We start from the raw sequence: 18,162 nt of genomic DNA on the forward strand, positions 1-18,162 counted from the left end.
AATGGGATTTCTATACTATACTCTGTAATCTCTATAAAATAAAATAAAAATATTTAAAAAAAATTAAGATGTTACACAAAAGCATTTGTCTTAAGATGGTTATTTATATCTTCAGCTTTAGTGTGTCAATAGGAAATATAAATGTTAGACACCCAAACAGTACTTTTGCAAATAGAAAAGATTATAATAGAAGAACAGGGATCCCTGCAACAGATGGCATTGCCCCCACAGAGCCCCCCACTGAACATTGAGTTAGTCTGAGATTACACGAAGAGACAGAAGCAATTGAGAAAGATGAAATAGACTGAAGAACTTTGGCGAATTATCCAAGATGCTTGGAAAATCCTATCTACCAACAACAAAGAAAAACTGTGTCCAGGTGTACCTAGAAGAATTGGGGCTGTTTTTAAGGCAAAGGTGGTCACACCGAATATTGATTTAGCTTTTTTATGTTTACTGGACTTTGTATGACATTAAGTGATAAATGAAAACTATTTATGTCATTATTTTTGAAGATATCTTCACTATGCAAAATTTTTCACAAGTGCCTAAAACTTTTGCACAGTACTCTGTATATATATATATATATATATATATGTGTGTGTGTGTGTGTGTGTGTGTGTGTGTGTGTGTGTGTGTGTATGTATATACTTTATATACACATATACATGTATAATGTAATATATAAATAATATATATATATATATATATATATATATATATATATATATATATATATATATATATATATATATATATACATATACATACAGTACTGTGCAAAAGTCTTAGGCACATAAGATTTTTCACAAAAACATTTGTCTTTACATGGTTATTTTTATCTTCTGCTTTAGTGTGTTAATAGAAAATATACATTTTAGACTCCCAAACATTTCTTTTGCGAATAGAATAGAAGAGAATAGAGGAACAGGAAGCCCTGCAACAGATGTCATGGCCCTCACAGAGCCCCCCACTGAACATCGAGTTAGTCTGGGATTACATGAAGAGACCGAAGGAATTGAGACAGCCGAAACATATAGAAGATCTGTGGCGAATTATCCAAGAAGCTTGGAACATCCTATCTGCCAAGAACCTTGAAAAACTGTGTCCAGGTGTACCTAAGATAATTGGTGCTGTTGTGATGACAAGGGTGGTCAAACAAAATATTAATTTACCTTTTTTTTTATATTTACTGCACTTTGTACAATGTTAACTGATCAATCAAAACTATTTATGGCATTACTTTTGAAAATATTTTCACTATACAAAATTTTTCACAAGTGCCTAAAACTTTTGCACAGTATATATATATATATATATATATATATATATATATATATATATATAATTTGACATTTAGTTATTTTCAATATTATTTATAAAAGCTATGGCTGCAACTTCATACACAAACCATTTTGAAAGAAATTATGCCCTCTTGTGATAGACCACAATAATACTTTGTTATGGAACCTGCACTGATGTTGAGGCCAGGATATCACCTGAACTCCTTGGGACATGAATACAATTTTGTCTGGTTTTCTACAGGAGAATAAATGGATTTTTGCAGAAGTTCTGTTCTGGACAGACATGCACAGTACCCACTGTTAATGCAAAAGTAATTTAAACAAATCATAAACAAACTTTACCTTTAGTTTCATCATTAAATGTATCTGTAAATGTACGTTCCAACCACTTTGTATTTGCATGGCACTCTGTTAAGAATTCTCAGTGTGGTCTTTACACATAAACACATGAGCTAACAGCTCCATTAAATCAAGCGAAGAACAAAATAAACATCTTGAATTAGAACTCCATGTAAGGTATAAGAGTTCACCATTATGTATGGCCCCCAAAAATATTTGGACACTTAAGTCACACTTAAAAATGTCTGAAAGGCATGGCATTAACAAAATATCAAAGGGACAATTATTTGAAGGTAGAACGAGCACACTTTTCTAGGAAGACATTTCACAAAAAGACAATACTGTTCAAAATGAAGACAAAAAGCATTTTGTGGCACTTTCTGTGGTTGTCAAAATTTCTAATATCTCTTGCTAAAGTGCCCGTTAGAGTTTCATTACTCTCCGAGTCTCTCGTTTCAGGCAGAGTCGTCTCTGGGTGGCAGTAAATATGGTGATAGCGTGAGTGTAGCCACACTGTACGCAATGGCCGTTGGCGTTCCGGAACCTTTGGTCCTGTTACCCTTCGCAATTGGCACTGGATGATTTGCCAACCTCTTTCTCTGTTCTTTGCGAAGAGTAGAGCGGAAACTATCTGGTACGAAGCAATAAACCACGGGATCGAGGCAGCTGTTTAAACTGCTAAGAGTGATCGTAACGTGGTATGCCACTACGTGCTGCACTCTGCTGCCTCCTAGCTGGAAATACACCACAGCCTCGCGCACATGATATGGCGTAAAACAAACAGTGAACACCACTAGAACGGCTATGAGCAGCCTTACTGCACGTGTGCGGTGACCCCAACTCTGCGGCATGAGCCTGCTGTCCGCCAGCGCGCATGCTATGCGTACGGTAAACGTTATGATGACTAGAAGCGGCAATATGAATTCCAGCACGGTTAGGGTGAAAAGAACAGCTAAGTGACAACAAGATGCGCCATGGAACTCAATCGCAGATGTTTGCAAAGAGTAGGTGACTACCACGGCGAACAACCACACGCAAATGCTTATGATTTTAGCGACTGCGGGGCTTCGCCAGCGTCCAACGGTTCCTGCGGATCGCACAACTGCCATGTAGCGGTCGACGCAGATGCTGGTGAGGAACAAGATGCTGCAGTACATGTTTACGAAGTAGCTGAAGGTGTGGATGTAGAAACAGGCGATGCATTTACCGCCGCTGTGGTAGAGAGCGATGCGAGCAGGGAGCGACAGCGCCACCAGCAGATCGGCCACTGCTAGGTTTATGGTATATATGCCGGGAGTCGTCCGAGAGCGACTCTGCTGGCAAAATACGTAGAGGGCTATGCTGTTTAAAAGGACGCCAACAACAAACATGAGCGTGTTTACTACTATTAGTGCAATCCAGAGAACGTAGAATTCCTGGTAGAGAGCTTCGTCTAAACGGGCCAGTTTCTTTAAGTTGGGCAGCCCCAAGAGGTGGTACGTGGCATTGACAGGGGATTCGGAGGTGACGTTAAAATACCCTCCAGCGAAGGTCCCCATGGCTCGTACACTGAAAATACAAGATTAAAAATAGACAAGTATTAAATTAGATAGATAATACATTTGATATTATACTATTATACAGTAATCAAACTATTTGAAAACATTGACAAACACAATTATTAAAGAGTTAGTTCAACCAAAAATAAAAATGAGGTAACTTGCAGAGTTAGGAACTGGTAGGCAAGCCTACTAACATTGTCCATTTCACCAAATCTAGCGGCAAGCATTTTTGTGTTCGTCCACACAGTTTTCAATTGTTTTCATATGTAAACATGCGCTAGACGCAGGAACGCCACCTTTTTTAGACGCTGTGTCTAGTTAAAAAGAACTTCAACTGATAAAAATGCATTTTTGTGTTCTGCTCTATTCGTGGCATTGCATCTAGCTTCATTTTTGCTGCAAGGATGCATTCAGTGTGAACGGCCCCTTTTTCTTTCTTCGATCCAACAATGTCTTAAGTGATGACAAAGCTGGGTATGAGAAAAATTCCGTAATGTATCATTTTAAAGGCGATTTATACATTTAATTATACTCTTTAATCTCCGATGTGAGGGAATGTTTTTTTTAAATATTAATAATAGTCTTACACTCTTGACCAACACAAAATAAGTAACATTTAAAAGCTTAGAAGGTCCTCTTTCCAATGCATGTAGGCATTATGACCAAAGCTGAACAAGTGCTTTGAAATCTGTAGACAAATCAGAAGTGGTCCATTTTGATTATTTATGAAAAATTTGCACTGTACATATTATTGTAAGTAGTAAAAACATCAAACTCATCAAATAGCCATGTGTCATACTATATGTTGTTGGAAAGCTCTCAAAGAGTAGAATACAACCAGTCTATTTGTTTTACTCACAGACGAAAATATAGCGAGTAATAGCTAAGTATATGTCTTTGACATTTCTGTTTCATGTGAACAGGTGTTGCTTATATGTCACGTTTTCGCTTATAACTTCACGAAAAATAAACGGAACAAACAATATAATTTACCATTATTTAGAGAAGGTGATTATCTTTCAAATAAAGCCCACACACAAGGTTATCGGATGCATAGATCATTAGATAAATGACACAAAGCACATTGTGCACACAGAATCTGGCTGAAAACACTTTAGCTTTCCTGGATCAGATGACATCATCGGAAATTATGTGGAACACTAAACCAACTGGATTGGGTTCAGATCAGTGCAAAAATCATCCATATTTGGGCAGAAAGACATGTGATTGGTGACTGTTACATATGGCCACCAGGAGATGGCGCCAAGTACATGACTTAGAATAAATGATGACTCAAATGGCACAGAATGAAACTCATTCTGTGAAATCTCATTACTAAAATCATGTCTGCATGCTATGCATACCTTTAGTCATTGCTGTGTATGCATGTATAATTAGTTCTTATGTACAATAATTATGTTTTATTTGTTTGGAGAGGCTTTTGGGCACATGGAGACGTTTCTGGACACTATGATAAAATATATATTTAATGCTATAACTTTTGATTGCTTTGTTGAATCAACACAAAATCTTACTCAGTTACAGGTGACATGATTGGGAACAAAACAAATGCAGTTTTTTAGAGACATCTTATTTACACCCAGAGATGTATAATGTCAAATAAGAAAAATAATAAACTAAGTAAATTTTTGGCTCAATTCTTTTGTGATTTATCATAATCTTTATCATTTAAAAAATGAAAGGTTTTCTTTACAGTGATACCAAACACTTGACCCTCCTTGTTTTTTTTGACAAGCTATAAGCCAATAATATTTTGTGTGCCACTGAAACAGGAAATCTTTAAAAACACCTTCAGAGCTTAAAGGGTTATTATATAAAATTATTTTTATTGATTTATTTTTATTGTGAATTGGATTCAAAGCGGCCCAATGGCCAATCCAACCCTGCTATTTACTCATCTTAATGTCATTCCAAATCCGTATGACTTGTGTTGTTCTGTTGGGCACAAAAAGATGTTTCAGAGTGTTACGTTGCTATTTTCCATACAATGAAAGTAAATGTGGATGGATGCTTTTAAGCTCCAAAAATATTCAGCCCTTCACTGAAGATCTAAAATCTCATTTGTGTACACCCACAAATATAGTGTGTAAAGATGCCAAACGTCATTGGTCCTTGCTTGTCCGTAACATGGCAAGTTTGAATATGTGGAAGTGCAAATGAGTTTTGAGAGCTACAGCAGATAGAAAGATTTTCATGAGGTCTGCTCCTCACACAAAGCTATCGTCAGAAGACTTGAAATATAGTGCACGAGCCACATGGACTACATTTATAGTATATTTTGGACCCTGGTCACTATATGTTTTCATTATACAGAAATAAGCAGCGTGAAACTCTTTTCACTGTGTTACACGGTAGAAAGAATGTAATATAGGGTTGGAACTACATGAGGGTGATTAAATGATGACAAAATAAATTTTTGGATGCACTATTCCTTTAAAATCTGATTAAAAATCCTTATTAGCAGTGGGCACTCTTTGCATAGCTTTCTAAAAATGGAAAGTTCTTTGGCATTTTATTTTGTGAGAGTTCATGCTCTCGCTAGCCAAGCAGAAGTCTTTTTCTCTCTGCTTAAAGATGGCACTCTTTCTGAATCTTTAAAAGTTTTAGTTTTAATTAAATATGTAGAAAAATAAAATATATTTTTCATTTCGGATCTAACATTAATCGTTTAACTCTTTGATCTTTGTACTTGTTAGACATGAACATTCCATATTAGGAGTTTAATTATTTGGATATTCTGTCTTGAGTAACATCATGTGGGCTTGTTCTGTTCTATAATCTCCCCAATGGTTCAATCAACAGGGGTTCCAGTGTACTTTTCCATGGAAAATACAAAATTAACATTTAACGTTTTGGGGTTATGCCAAAGCCAACTTAAAAATAAATAAATAATAATAATAATAAAAATTCTTAATTAGTAATTTTGTCTTTTTCTTGTAATATCTAAACATCCTTAAAACAAGACTTTTTCTGAAATCTCAGAAAGTATATATATATATATATATATATATATATATATATATATATATATATATATATATATATATAAACATTGCCAATTGTTTGGGAGTTTTTATTAAGCAAAAGAACGCAATACAATTTGTAGATTTATGGTAAAAACAAGCTTAATTCAAGATATACTCTCTGAAAACTAGTCCAGTATAATAATATCTTATGCACAAGTATGCACAAGTACATTTATCTTTTTTAAGGATGTTTACAAATCTGAAAATCAAGACAAAAACAATGATTATTTTGCAGTGTATTTTCATAAGCATGAAAAAAAAAAAAAAAAAGGCGTTCTCACCTGTTGGGTTAGATGCTGTTCTCTCTCAGGTCCTGGTGGATAACAGTTTGACTTTCTACAGTACTTAAATCAAATGAAACCGCATTGAAATCTCAACAATGTCTCCATTTAGGCAGGAAAAAATACATGATATCTCAGAAAAACTGTCCATTTTTGTAATAAAATCTAATCTCTCATTTGCTCATTTGTTCACTTGCCTGTCAATAGTAAGTAAATGCTCTCATTCCACAAGTTGCTCTTACGTAAAGTGAGTCTTGTTCAAGAGTGTATTTTAGGCCCGTTATTCTCTCTTTCTTTCACCCTCCCTCTCTTTCTCTCTCATCTTCTCAACAATCCCTGTAACTCTTGGCAGAAGCCCTCAAAAGTCACTTTGCATTGCTATTAATCATCTGGGACAAGAGCTGTATAAACCTCATGCAGTAAACAGGCCTTTGGGAAAACTGCCATTGCATAACGTCACATACATATTCCATATTTAGATAAAGTCAGTTCTGAATTTCCCTGAGTTTTCATGCATGAGTAGATTACAGGAATTATATATCTTCAAACCTACTGTGGTCATGATTTTAACATGATTTTCATGATATTAATATGCAGACGACTGTGCTAATATCCTTTGATTTATGTTAAAGCAGGCTCTCACTGGTTGAATATCAAGAAACCTGTCAAGAACATGTTCGGTCATATTTCACCACAATATCAGAAGAGAATATTATATTCTGCTTAAATTTATATCTATAAATCTATATCTATTCTATATCTATATCCATTCAATCTATAAATAATACATTTTGCATACAGAAAATGAAGCCTATTTTCAGGAAAAATTTTATGCGTTATGACATTCTTTTCATGACAATTAAATGCATTTTCCCATATTCTTAATACTGTAATGCAAATAATAGATAGATAGATAGATAGATAGACAGATAGACAGTTGAAGTCAGAAGTTTACATATACCTTCGCCAAATATATTTAAACTCAGTTTTTTACAATTCCTGACATTTAATCATAGAAAACATTCCCCGTCTTAGGTCAGTTAGGATCACCATTTTATTTTAAGAATGTGAAATGTCAGAATAATAATAGAGAGTATGATTTATTGCAGCATTTCTTTCTTTCATCACATTCCCAGTGGGGCAGAAGTTTCCATACACTTTGTTAGTATTTGGTAGAATTCCCTTTAAATTGTTTAACTTGGGTCAAACATTTTGGGTAGCCTTTCACAATCTTCTCACAATAAGTTTCTGGAATTTTGGCCCATTCCTCCAGACAGAACTGGTGTAACTGAGTCAGGTTTGTAGGCCTCCTTGCTCACACACGCTTTTTCAGTTCTGCCCACAAATTCACTATCGGATTGATGTCAGGGCATTGTGATGGCCACTCCAGTACCTTGACTTTGTTGTCCTTACGCCATTTTGCCACAACTTTGGAGGTATGCGTGTGGTCATTGTCCATTTGGAAGACCCATTTGCGACCGAGCTTGAACTTCATGGCTGATGTCTTGAGATGTTGCTTCAATATATCCACATAATTTTCCTTCATCATGATGCCATCTATTTTGTGAAGTGCACCAGTCCCTCCTGCAGCAAAGCACCCCCACAACATGATGCTGCCACCCCCATGCTTCACAGTTGGGATGGTGTTCTTCGGCTTGCAAGCCTCACCCTTTTTCCTCCAAACATAACGATGGTCATTATGGCCAGACAGTTACATTTTTGTTTCATCAGACCAGAGGACATTTCTCCAAAAAGTAAGATCTTTGTTGCCTTGTGCACTTGCAAACTGTAGTCTGTCTTTTTTATGGCAGTTTTGGAGCAGTGGCTTCTTCCTTGCTGAGCAGCCTTTCAGGTTATGTCGATATAGGACTCATTTTACTGTGGATATAGATACTTGCCTATCTATTTCCTCCAGCATCTTCACAAGGTCCTTTGCTGTTGTTCTGGGATTGATTTGCACTTTTCACACCAAACTACGTTCATCTCTAGGAGACAGAATGCGTCTCCTTCCTGAGCGGTATGATGGCTGCGTGGTCCCATGGTGTTTATACTTGCGTACTATTGTTTGTACAGATGAACGTGGTACCTTCAGGCATTTGGAAATTGCTCCCGAGCATAAACCAAACTTGTGGAGGTCCACAGTTTTTTTTTCTGAGGTCTTGGCTGATTTCTTTTGATTTTTCCATGATGTCAAGCAAAGAGGCACTGAGTTTTTTTAGAGTGCTGAAAGTGTGTCCTTTTGGTGCTCCTTTTTGTTTTGTGTGATACTGGGCTTGCACTGTGTGCAGATTTGTCCACTCTTTCAGAACAAACTTTGGTGTTATCCACTCCTTTCTCACAGGGTTGAGTGTCTACCTTCTTTCTGCCCTTATGAGGTCTTTTTGAAGTCTTTGCTTTGGGGATAGTATCTTTTTAAGGCACCACTGACACAGGTTCATGTGACTTTAAAGAAACATTACCGTTTATTCCCGTTTCTTGATTTGTAGATTCTTGTAAACAAATAGGTGAGTCTGTCTGACTGCTTGAGGTTTCTCCCTTTTCTTCTTAGTTCTTCTCCATCCACATGAATTGGTAGGATTTTGAGGCTCAGAGTTTCTCTCACTTCTCACACGCCTGAATCAGGTGGGTCAAGTTCTGCAAGAACTTTAGTGATGGTGCGGCAGGTCCTGCGTGGGTTCCTTCGATGGTGTGAAGAGGAGATGTCACCTGATGAACTCATCCTGGCTACCTCTGATATATTGACTATAGTTTGGCAAGTTTGTGCATGACATGAGTAATTCTTCCAACAATTGTTTACAGACAGATTGTTTCACTTTTAATTGACTATATCACAATTCCAGTGGGTCAGACGTTTACATAAACTTTACATAAAAGTTAACTGTGCCTTTAAGCAGCTTGTAAAATTCCAGAAAATGATGTCAAGCCTTTAGACAATTAGCCAATTAGCTTCTGATAGGAGGTGTACTGAATTGGACGTGTACCTGTGGATGTATTTTAAGGCCTACCTTCAAACTCAGTGCCTCTTTGCTTGACATCATGGGAAAATCAAAAGAAATCAGCCAAGACCTCAGAAAAAAAATTGTGGACCTCCACAAGTCTGGTTCATCCTTGGGAACAATTTCCAAACCCCTGAAGGTACCACGTTCATCTGTAAAAACAATAGTACCCAAGTATAAACACCATGGGACGTAGTTTGGTGTGAAAAGTACAAATCAATCCCAGAACAACAACTAAAAACCTTGTGAAGATGCTGGAGGAAACAGGTAGACAAGTATCTATATCCACAGTAAAACCAATTCTATATCGACATAACCTGAAAGGCTGCTCAGCAAGGAAGAAGCCACTGCTCCAAAGCCACCATAAAAAAATCCAGACTACAGTTTTCAAGTGCACATGGGGACAAAGATCTTACTTTTTGGAGAAATGTCCTCTGGTCTGATGAAACAAAAATTGAACTGTTTGTCCATAATGACCATCGTAATGTTTGGAGGAAAAAGAGTGAGGCTTGCAAGCCGAAGAACACCATCCAAATTGAGAAGCATGGGGGTGGCAGCATCATGTTGTGGGGGTGCTTTGCTGCAGGAGGGACTGGTGCACTTCACAAAACAGATGGCATCATGATGAAGGAAAATTTTGTGGATATATTGAAGCAACATCTCAAGACATCAGCCAGGAAGTTAAAGCTCAGTCGCAAATGGGTCTTGCAAATGGACAATGACGCCAAGCATACCTCCAAAGTTGTGGCAAAATGACTTAAGGACAACAAAGTCAAGGAATTGGAGAGGCCATCACAATGCCCTGACCTCAATCCGATAGAAAATTTGTGGGCAGACTGAAAAAGCATGTGCGAGCAAGGAGGCCTACAAACCTGACTCAGTTACACCAGTTCTGTCTGGAGGAATGGGCCAAAATTCCAGCAACTTATTGTGTTTTGTTACTGTGGGTGCAATTTCGTTCACCATCACCACTGAAAAAGTTTCTTCAGTTCTAGTCCACATAACGGCTGACTCAATTCATTGAAGATATGGACATTTGATTTTTTTTTTTTTTTAGATATGTATATAGTATATAATAATAGAAAGAATACAGGCAATTCAGGTCAAGTTGGGGAAGCCATCTTATTACTGTTTTTCATGCATAAGTATGAATAGTATTAATCTACAGTGTTAAGTGTTTCTGAATTCTTGTGCTTACACTTGTTTTAAACAGCCAGATGAAAAGAGAGCGCTGTAGCAGAGTAACTCAAAATTAAGTGCTTTTATTTATGTAATATGAGCAAAACAGGATATGTTAATGTCTTGTGTTTGGTCTATATGTCTAATAAATGCAAACTAATCCATCACATGAAAGAGTAACTTACGGTTACACAATGCGGTTAATTTCAGGATATTTTGGGAAAACAGATCTTTTCATTTTCATAAAAATATTGAATTTCCTCCTGATGCAGGAAGGGTGAGTTACTCTCTCTCTTTGCATCTCTCAGTGTAAACACAGAGCCAAAACTGAACGTTCATAAAAGTGAAAAATCGATCTCATTATAAATGTTTACTCTTCCACTCATTGCTCTGTCCAAAGTTAAACTTGACAGAGAATTCAAACTCATAAATGGATGAATAGTTTTATGGGTAGAAGCCATTCATCTCCACTGAAAACCACTCGCCTCTCATTTGGCATAAAGCAGGTTAGCGAGAGGCACTTCCTGTGTCAGAGAGAATGCGAGAGTGTAAATCGTCATATATCTGACTGTACAACCAAGCTCTACGACGCCTGGTTAACCTCACTTCACAACGGAGGAATGGGATGTCAGCGTATGTAATCAACATGTTCTTCTCAAGTCTTCCTAGAAGTTAACCAATGGTTTTGCAAGCTTTACTCCCATTGAGACAAATCAATCAACCAGTCCAACTTCAATTCTTTTAGCTAACTTCATCATTCATAGATATAAAAGAAAAAAGTTGCAGTGGAGCCTACAGTCAATTGTCAATCAAATGTATGAAATTTTAGTAAGAATCTGGCATATTTATTAACTTATATACATCAATTTGTATTAATCTGAAGATGTCCCAGAGAGCAACATAGAGTGAGCCAAATCTGGTTTACATTTGGCATTTCTGGTTTGGTTCCGGCAGTGGAACTGTAACTGTAATTGCATCTCTTGGTGGGACAGACATGTTGAGCTTGGTCGTTCAGGATACAAAGCAGATGAAAGATCAGGTGTGTCGTAAAATCAGAACGGAATACCACAGTTTCTCTTCAACAATAACATCAGTAAAGGACAAACAGTGTTATTATTGGAAATAATGATGATGTCATTGTTGATATGCTTCATACGCTTGAATATATAACAATAAGGCAGGTTTTCATTTTAGTATTCCCCCATGATGCAATTGTTTTTATTTCTGTTTTCAGGACAGTCCAAGTGCAGAAACAAAAAATTTAGGAACATTTGTGAGATTGTTGACATCATAATAATATGATTTAAAGCTGAAGTATGTATTTTGTTGTGTGTTAAAATACTTGCAGAGACAACGATAAGTAAGCCATTCACAGGTTAATTTATCGAAAACTGTAAACACTGTCTTTCTGTGGCGTTTAAAAATTCATGTTTGTTTTGAGAGACCAGATTAGACCCGCCCCAACAACGTTATTCAACCAATGGCATGAGTTGGGGGGCGGAAATATTTGATGGTTTGAACATCTGCAAACGAGGGGATATTCGGAAAGCTGTTTTGAAAACATCGTTTATTTTTGCGATTCCTTTCAGTGGTGGTAGTGTCACAGAAATTACATTCTTCAGCTTTAAAAAAACAGGATGACTTTTGCTGCATTCACATTATTGACAGAATTACAGCAATTTTCTGACCGAAACGGTTACATTTTATGGAGCTCGTAATCACTAGTTGGAAACCCTGAATTTTATTAAAGCTTCGATTTACCCCCTTATACAATGTGATATCAGATTTTTTGGTGTAACAGTTAAATGTAATTTGGGGGGTCTGGGTAGCTCAGCGAGTATTGACGCTGACTATCACCCCTGGAGTCACGAGTTCGAATCCAGGGCATGCTGAGTGACTCCAGCCAGGTCTCCTAAGCAACCAAATTGGCCCGGTTGCTAGGGAGGGTAGAGTCACATGGGGTAACCTCCTCGTGGTCGCTATAATGTGGTTCGCTCTCGGTGAGGCACGTGGTGAGTTGTGCGTGGATGCCGCGGAGAATAGCGTGAAGCCTTCACACGCGCTACGTCTCCGCGGTAACGCGCTCAACAAGCCACGTAATAAGATGCGCAGGATTGACGGTCTCAGACGCGGAGGCAACTGAGATTCGTCCTCCACCACCCGGATTGAGGCGAGTCACTACGCCACCACGAGGACTTAGAGCGCATTGGGAATTGGGCATTCCAAATTGGGGAGAAAAAGGGCAGAAAAAAAAATATTACAAATAATTTAATTTGGTAGCAGCTACATGTTTGATATACCATTTTATTTTAGCCAATAATCAGTCTGTTCTTTGTTCTTTAAACATTTGTGAGAGTGTATAGAGATGAATTAATGTCATGATTAAATATTTTGCTGTCATTACCAACAAAGCCACACATTATGGCACTATGAGTAGAATAAGAAGATTTACTACAGTAATTTCGACACAATGTGAACGCAGCATTTCAAAACAAAGTTGAGAGAACAGACCCCTGAAAACACATATTAAAGTATCATTTCAATAAACATGTGGTGCATATACAGTAGATTATTATATAACTATATGTTGCATGAGTGTCATTTATATATAGGTTCCGTAGAAATAAAATTTGATAAAAAAGGACAAAGAAAAAATAAAGATATTCATGCATATCATTAACACTGATATTTCTGCGGCACTGGTAGTAAAAAAAAAACATGTATACTGTAAAACACCCTTGTGGCAGTGCTTTAGCGTTTTTTTCTCATTGTATAATGCTGCATTCCACTGAACTCAACTCATTGAACTCAACGTATTTCCAACTTCCCACTTGGAAAAGTGCAATAGACTGACACAATTCTGATTTGACTGAGGCGACATCACAACACACACACACACTAATTATGAGCTTTAAAATGACATCTTTCATTAAAGTGACTAGTGAGCAGTGAATATGAGAAATAGACGAAGGTTGCAGACAAGCTAAAGCTAATGCTACTGCATTAGACAGGAAGTCGAGGTGGATCTGGGCTCAGGTGTGAGAGTGATGCTAATAGTCAGTGCAAACTCATCTGTCATGATGAAGAGGTTGGTCATTCGTCTCAGATGGTGATCTGTCTCTCTGTCGATGCCGAGTTAAAAACTGCTGGACCACCAACGGCCAATCAACAACATTCTCCACGCGCAACTGTCCGCCAGTCCTGGACAGCGTAATCTGACCATCTGCACAGTAAAACGACAGAATGCATTCAGTTTGACAACATACTACATGCTAACACCTGACAACCTTTGGGTTATTAAGTAAACAGTACTTAAGACACATCAAAAGAGAATTTAAGAGTGATTCACCATCTTTGTAGTAAGAACCCCTTCATTAGCATTAGAAAATGTACTATTCTCTAAATTTATCATCTAATATAAATGTATTATTCAGAAACTATTCTCATCCTGTAAATTAACACAAAATCTTAAAATTTGTTGTCCTTTATTTCATCCGCAGCATTCATGTCAAATTAAATATAATTATGTAAATAAGTTTATGATTATATGTTATATTTAACCAATACATGTATAATATTTGTATATTAATAATATAATAACATAATATTATATATATATCTATAATTTATATATATAATATACTGTATATAAAAATATTATATAAAAAATTATAGAATTATTAGTGCAGTCAGTCGATAATTTTTTAATCGTGATTAATCGCATAATTTTTCATAGTTAATCGCGATTAATCGCAGATTTTGAAAGTACTGAAATTTGACTCTATATATACTTCTTTTCCTTTCAAAATGCATTTATTTCCTTCTTAGGAAAGAAAAAAAACAATATGTAACAATATAATGCTTTATTAACATTTTTCAAACAAAGCCTTCCACAGTATTAAGATAGAAATGCTCTAAAATATCACCAATTAAAGTAACATTAAATGAAAATTTGCATTTGACTTGATAAGAACAGTAGTGTTCTGCTTCCCAGCCTGAGCCCAACAGGACCCTACAAACTACCGTCTTTCGGGCCAGATTTGGGTCAGTTTTTCAAGTAGAACTTCAGATCGGGTTTATAATAAATGAAAAAATTAAATATTATTATTATTATAAACATTTTAATATATGTATTTAATTGTAATATAGGCTATTATATATATATATATATATGTGTGTACTTTTTTAATGCGCTCTTACTAACAGACATGCGTAAACATAATAGTTTATGTTTTTCTACATACACATGCTGGACGGACGTCTTTGATTGTTGTGCCATCGTGTCTTTCTGTTTTTTTAGTGTCTCGCACAGGGCCGCCAAATCTTTTAGACACCGCGTCAAGTTGTTTTTTTTTTGTTTTTTCTCCACTTTTCTCCCCAATTTGTAACGCCCAATTCCCAATGCGCTCTAAGTTCTCGTGGTGGCGTAGTGACTCGCCTCAATCCGGGTGGCGGAGGACGAATCTCAGTTGCCTCCGCGTCTGAGACCGTCAATCCGCGCATCTTATCACGTGGCTTGTTGAGCGCGTAACTGCGGAGACGTAGTTTGTGTGGAGGCCCATGCTATTCTCCGTGACATCCATGCACAACTCACCACTCGCCCCACCGAGAGCGAGAACCACATTATAGCGACCACGAGGAGGTTACCCCATGTGACTCTACCCTCCCTAGCAACCGGGCCAATTTGTTTGCTTAGGAGACCTGGCTGGATTCACTCAGCACGCCCTGGACTCGAACTCATGACTCCAGGGGTGATAGTCAGCGTCAGTACTCGCTGAGCTACCCAGGCACCAACACTGCGTTAAGTTAAAAAGAAATTTAATTTTTAAAAATGCATCTCAACACACCTGCGTTCTGTTTCATTCGTTGCGCTGCATCTAGCTTTTTTTAAGCACAGGTGTCAATTTGATGTTCTGAAGAAGTTCAGGTTGCAAAGAAAACTTCATGTGACTGTTACACTGTTAAACATGTTTCCAGATTGTTCTTCTGCAGGAAAGTTTCAGCACTTGATAAAAGGTAAGCCAGTGTTTTCTCCCTTTCACTCTGGTGTGCTGAGGGGCCACCGTGCCTTCTTAAATCTGTGAATGTTTACTGTTACTATGCTGTTACAAATGTTGCCTACCATGTTAAAATAAAATACAGCCTATTGTAACAAACTGACTTGCTTGGAGAACATTTTTTCAGTTGGGTCGGCTTCTGGCTTAAAATTTGCCAACACAAGTCAGGTCGGGTCAGGTCACATGATCTCGGATACAGATTTCAAATTAATGCCTGTGCAGATCTCTAAAGGAGCAGGCATCGACTTTTCTCTCAGACTCGTTTGAAACATGTATTTTTATTAATGAGTACTGGAATATTTCCATATTTCATGCTGCAAGAAGCAAACAATTTTGGAGTATAAAATAGATTGTGTGTTAAAATTAAACACCCCACGAGGCATGAAGTGGGGTGTGACTGTAGTGTGTACTTGCCCTCAGGGAGTATCTGTGCTCTCTTGTTTCCTTTGACCCAACTGACGGATGTTTGAGCAAGCAGATCAAGTGAGCGAGAATCAGACAGGCCTTCAGCATTTATGTCTTCATTCATCAGATCATCACCATCACCAGAGCACATCTTACCTTTAAGGACACAGAAATGAACACAGACACACATTTAATGTACTTACTAACATACTAACGATGTGCTATCAGTTTCAGCTATTTCTTTGTAATATAAAGAATAAAAATATTAATGTGTGAGCAACCGTAAACTGGTGTTTCTTCAACTTCTGGCACTTTTAACACTGTGGACTTCTAGAACGTAAAGCCTCATTAAAACATTTTCACACTTTCTTGTATGTACATACATCACAGGATATTTGTGTCATTTATGCCATTAAAAATGTCATTTTGTGCTGGAAATGATGCTGATGGAAAGACATTTTTTACTTTCTTTTTTTTTTAAATAAAATGACCGACTCCATCTTGCTAAGGCTAATTTTATAGCTAACATTTTATGTATCCTAAATACACACAATAAAATAATACTGTCACACTTTTAGCATAATCTGGCAAAATTAGAGCTTGATTTAAAATTACGCTCAATAAAAATATTTGATATTTCCCTTGATTATTCTTCGTTTTCTTCAAACATCACTCACATTTCATCTTATGCATGCTCTTCACTGACACTTTTGTCCACTTGGTTAACAAGTACACTAACTTTTTCATTTTAATTTAAAAGTTAAAATATTAAATAAACTAAAAAAAAAATTATTTGGATTTTATTTTTATAATATCCTTTACTATTAAATATTATTTAATTAATGTTTATTATTATTTATGTTTTTATTATTATTATTATTATTATTATTTATGTATGTTTTACTCTTTGTTTAGATTATCAGTGGGGATGCACCATTATGAAAATTTTTGGCCAATACCGATTTTAACCACAACAAAAAACTATTGTCCGATACCGATAAATATATTTCGCCACTTACTTATTTTGTCATCAGATCAGTGTTTTGCTCAGAAATTTTGTTTTAAAAATGTACAAAGAGGTTAAAAACTTTTTATTGTTCTAAAAACAAATAATTTCCATTGAACATGGATTGGATCTGTTGAACACATGACAGTCCAAAATTTTAAAGAGAGCCACGATAAAAGATAAAAAAAAAATATAGAAAAATATCTAAATATCAAAGCATGATGATTGATGTGAAAAAATATTATTTTGTACTTCTAAAACATTTTTGCACTTCTGTTTTTTCAGTTCGAAACAACAGAACTCCCACTTTACATGTTTATACTGTATATCATAGATCATCACAAATTCAAATTATGCATATGTTGGGCAATTCCATGAAAATGTCAATTAAATTGTGGAAAAATAAGTTCTATTGTGATATAATGGATAATGCCATCCAGACTGCTAGAGGGCGCCGCTTGCTTACACAATGTTGACTGAAGTGCTGAATGCTGTCTAGTTTTTGAGCTTTTAATGTTTAGCAATCGAGCAAGACCATATTTTGATTTCAATCTTAACTCAATCAATCGAGCAGCCTTAATGGATACCATCCAAATGTCAAAGTTGGCTTTGCATAAATATACAATGTCAGGATCCTGACTCTCTAGTTGAGTTTTTGTTGGGTCGGGATCCTGTCACCTGTTATTGTGTTTGTGCCTGTCTTGTGTTTCTAGTGTCAGGATCCTGCCACTTCGGTTGGTTGTGTTTATTGTTTTGTGGCTGGATCTTGACACTAGTGTTGTGTGAGTGCACATGGCTTTGTTGGCTCTTCATTTGCCACATGCACTCGTGTATGTGCTGTCTTAAGTGAAACCCTGCCCCCTCGTTTGCCTTGTTGTTAATTTATCTGTTACACCTGCCTTTCCTCATTACCCTCCTTGTTTGCTTCCCTATTTAATCTCCCTGTGTTCTCTGTCCTGTGCCAGGTCATTGTGGTTGTATCCCTGTTTAGTTGTCTTGTTCCGCAT

General features: G+C 36.7%; 2 protein-coding genes across 2 annotated transcripts in view; both read right to left on the reverse strand.

Annotated features, from left to right (window-relative positions):
- Nucleotides 1–786: 786 nt before the first annotated feature.
- Nucleotides 787–6,754, reverse strand: LOC127425243 (G-protein coupled receptor 20). Its single transcript, XM_051670990.1, has 2 exons — nt 6,513–6,754; nt 787–3,191 (listed from the first exon to the last, which is right to left on the reverse strand). The coding sequence occupies exon 2, from the start codon at nt 3,179–3,181 to the stop codon at nt 2,099–2,101; it is 1,083 nt and encodes a 360-aa protein (XP_051526950.1). The 5' UTR covers nt 3,182–3,191; nt 6,513–6,754; the 3' UTR covers nt 787–2,098.
- A 4,775-nt stretch (nt 6,755–11,529) lies between these two features.
- The window catches only part of trpn1 (transient receptor potential cation channel, subfamily N, member 1), a 60,727-nt gene continuing 54,094 nt past the window's right edge, over nt 11,530–18,162 (reverse strand). Inside the window, exons 28-29 of the mRNA XM_051670943.1 lie at nt 16,159–16,305; nt 11,530–13,910 (exon numbers count right to left, since the gene is read on the reverse strand). Of these exons, the coding sequence (XP_051526903.1) occupies nt 13,756–13,910; nt 16,159–16,305 (302 nt within the window). The 3' untranslated portion in view covers nt 11,530–13,755. The remainder of the gene's footprint in view (nt 13,911–16,158; nt 16,306–18,162) is intronic.

This window comes from Myxocyprinus asiaticus, chromosome 34, assembly GCF_019703515.2.
Source record: "Myxocyprinus asiaticus isolate MX2 ecotype Aquarium Trade chromosome 34, UBuf_Myxa_2, whole genome shotgun sequence".
NCBI classification, from domain to species: domain Eukaryota; kingdom Metazoa; phylum Chordata; class Actinopteri; order Cypriniformes; family Catostomidae; genus Myxocyprinus; species Myxocyprinus asiaticus.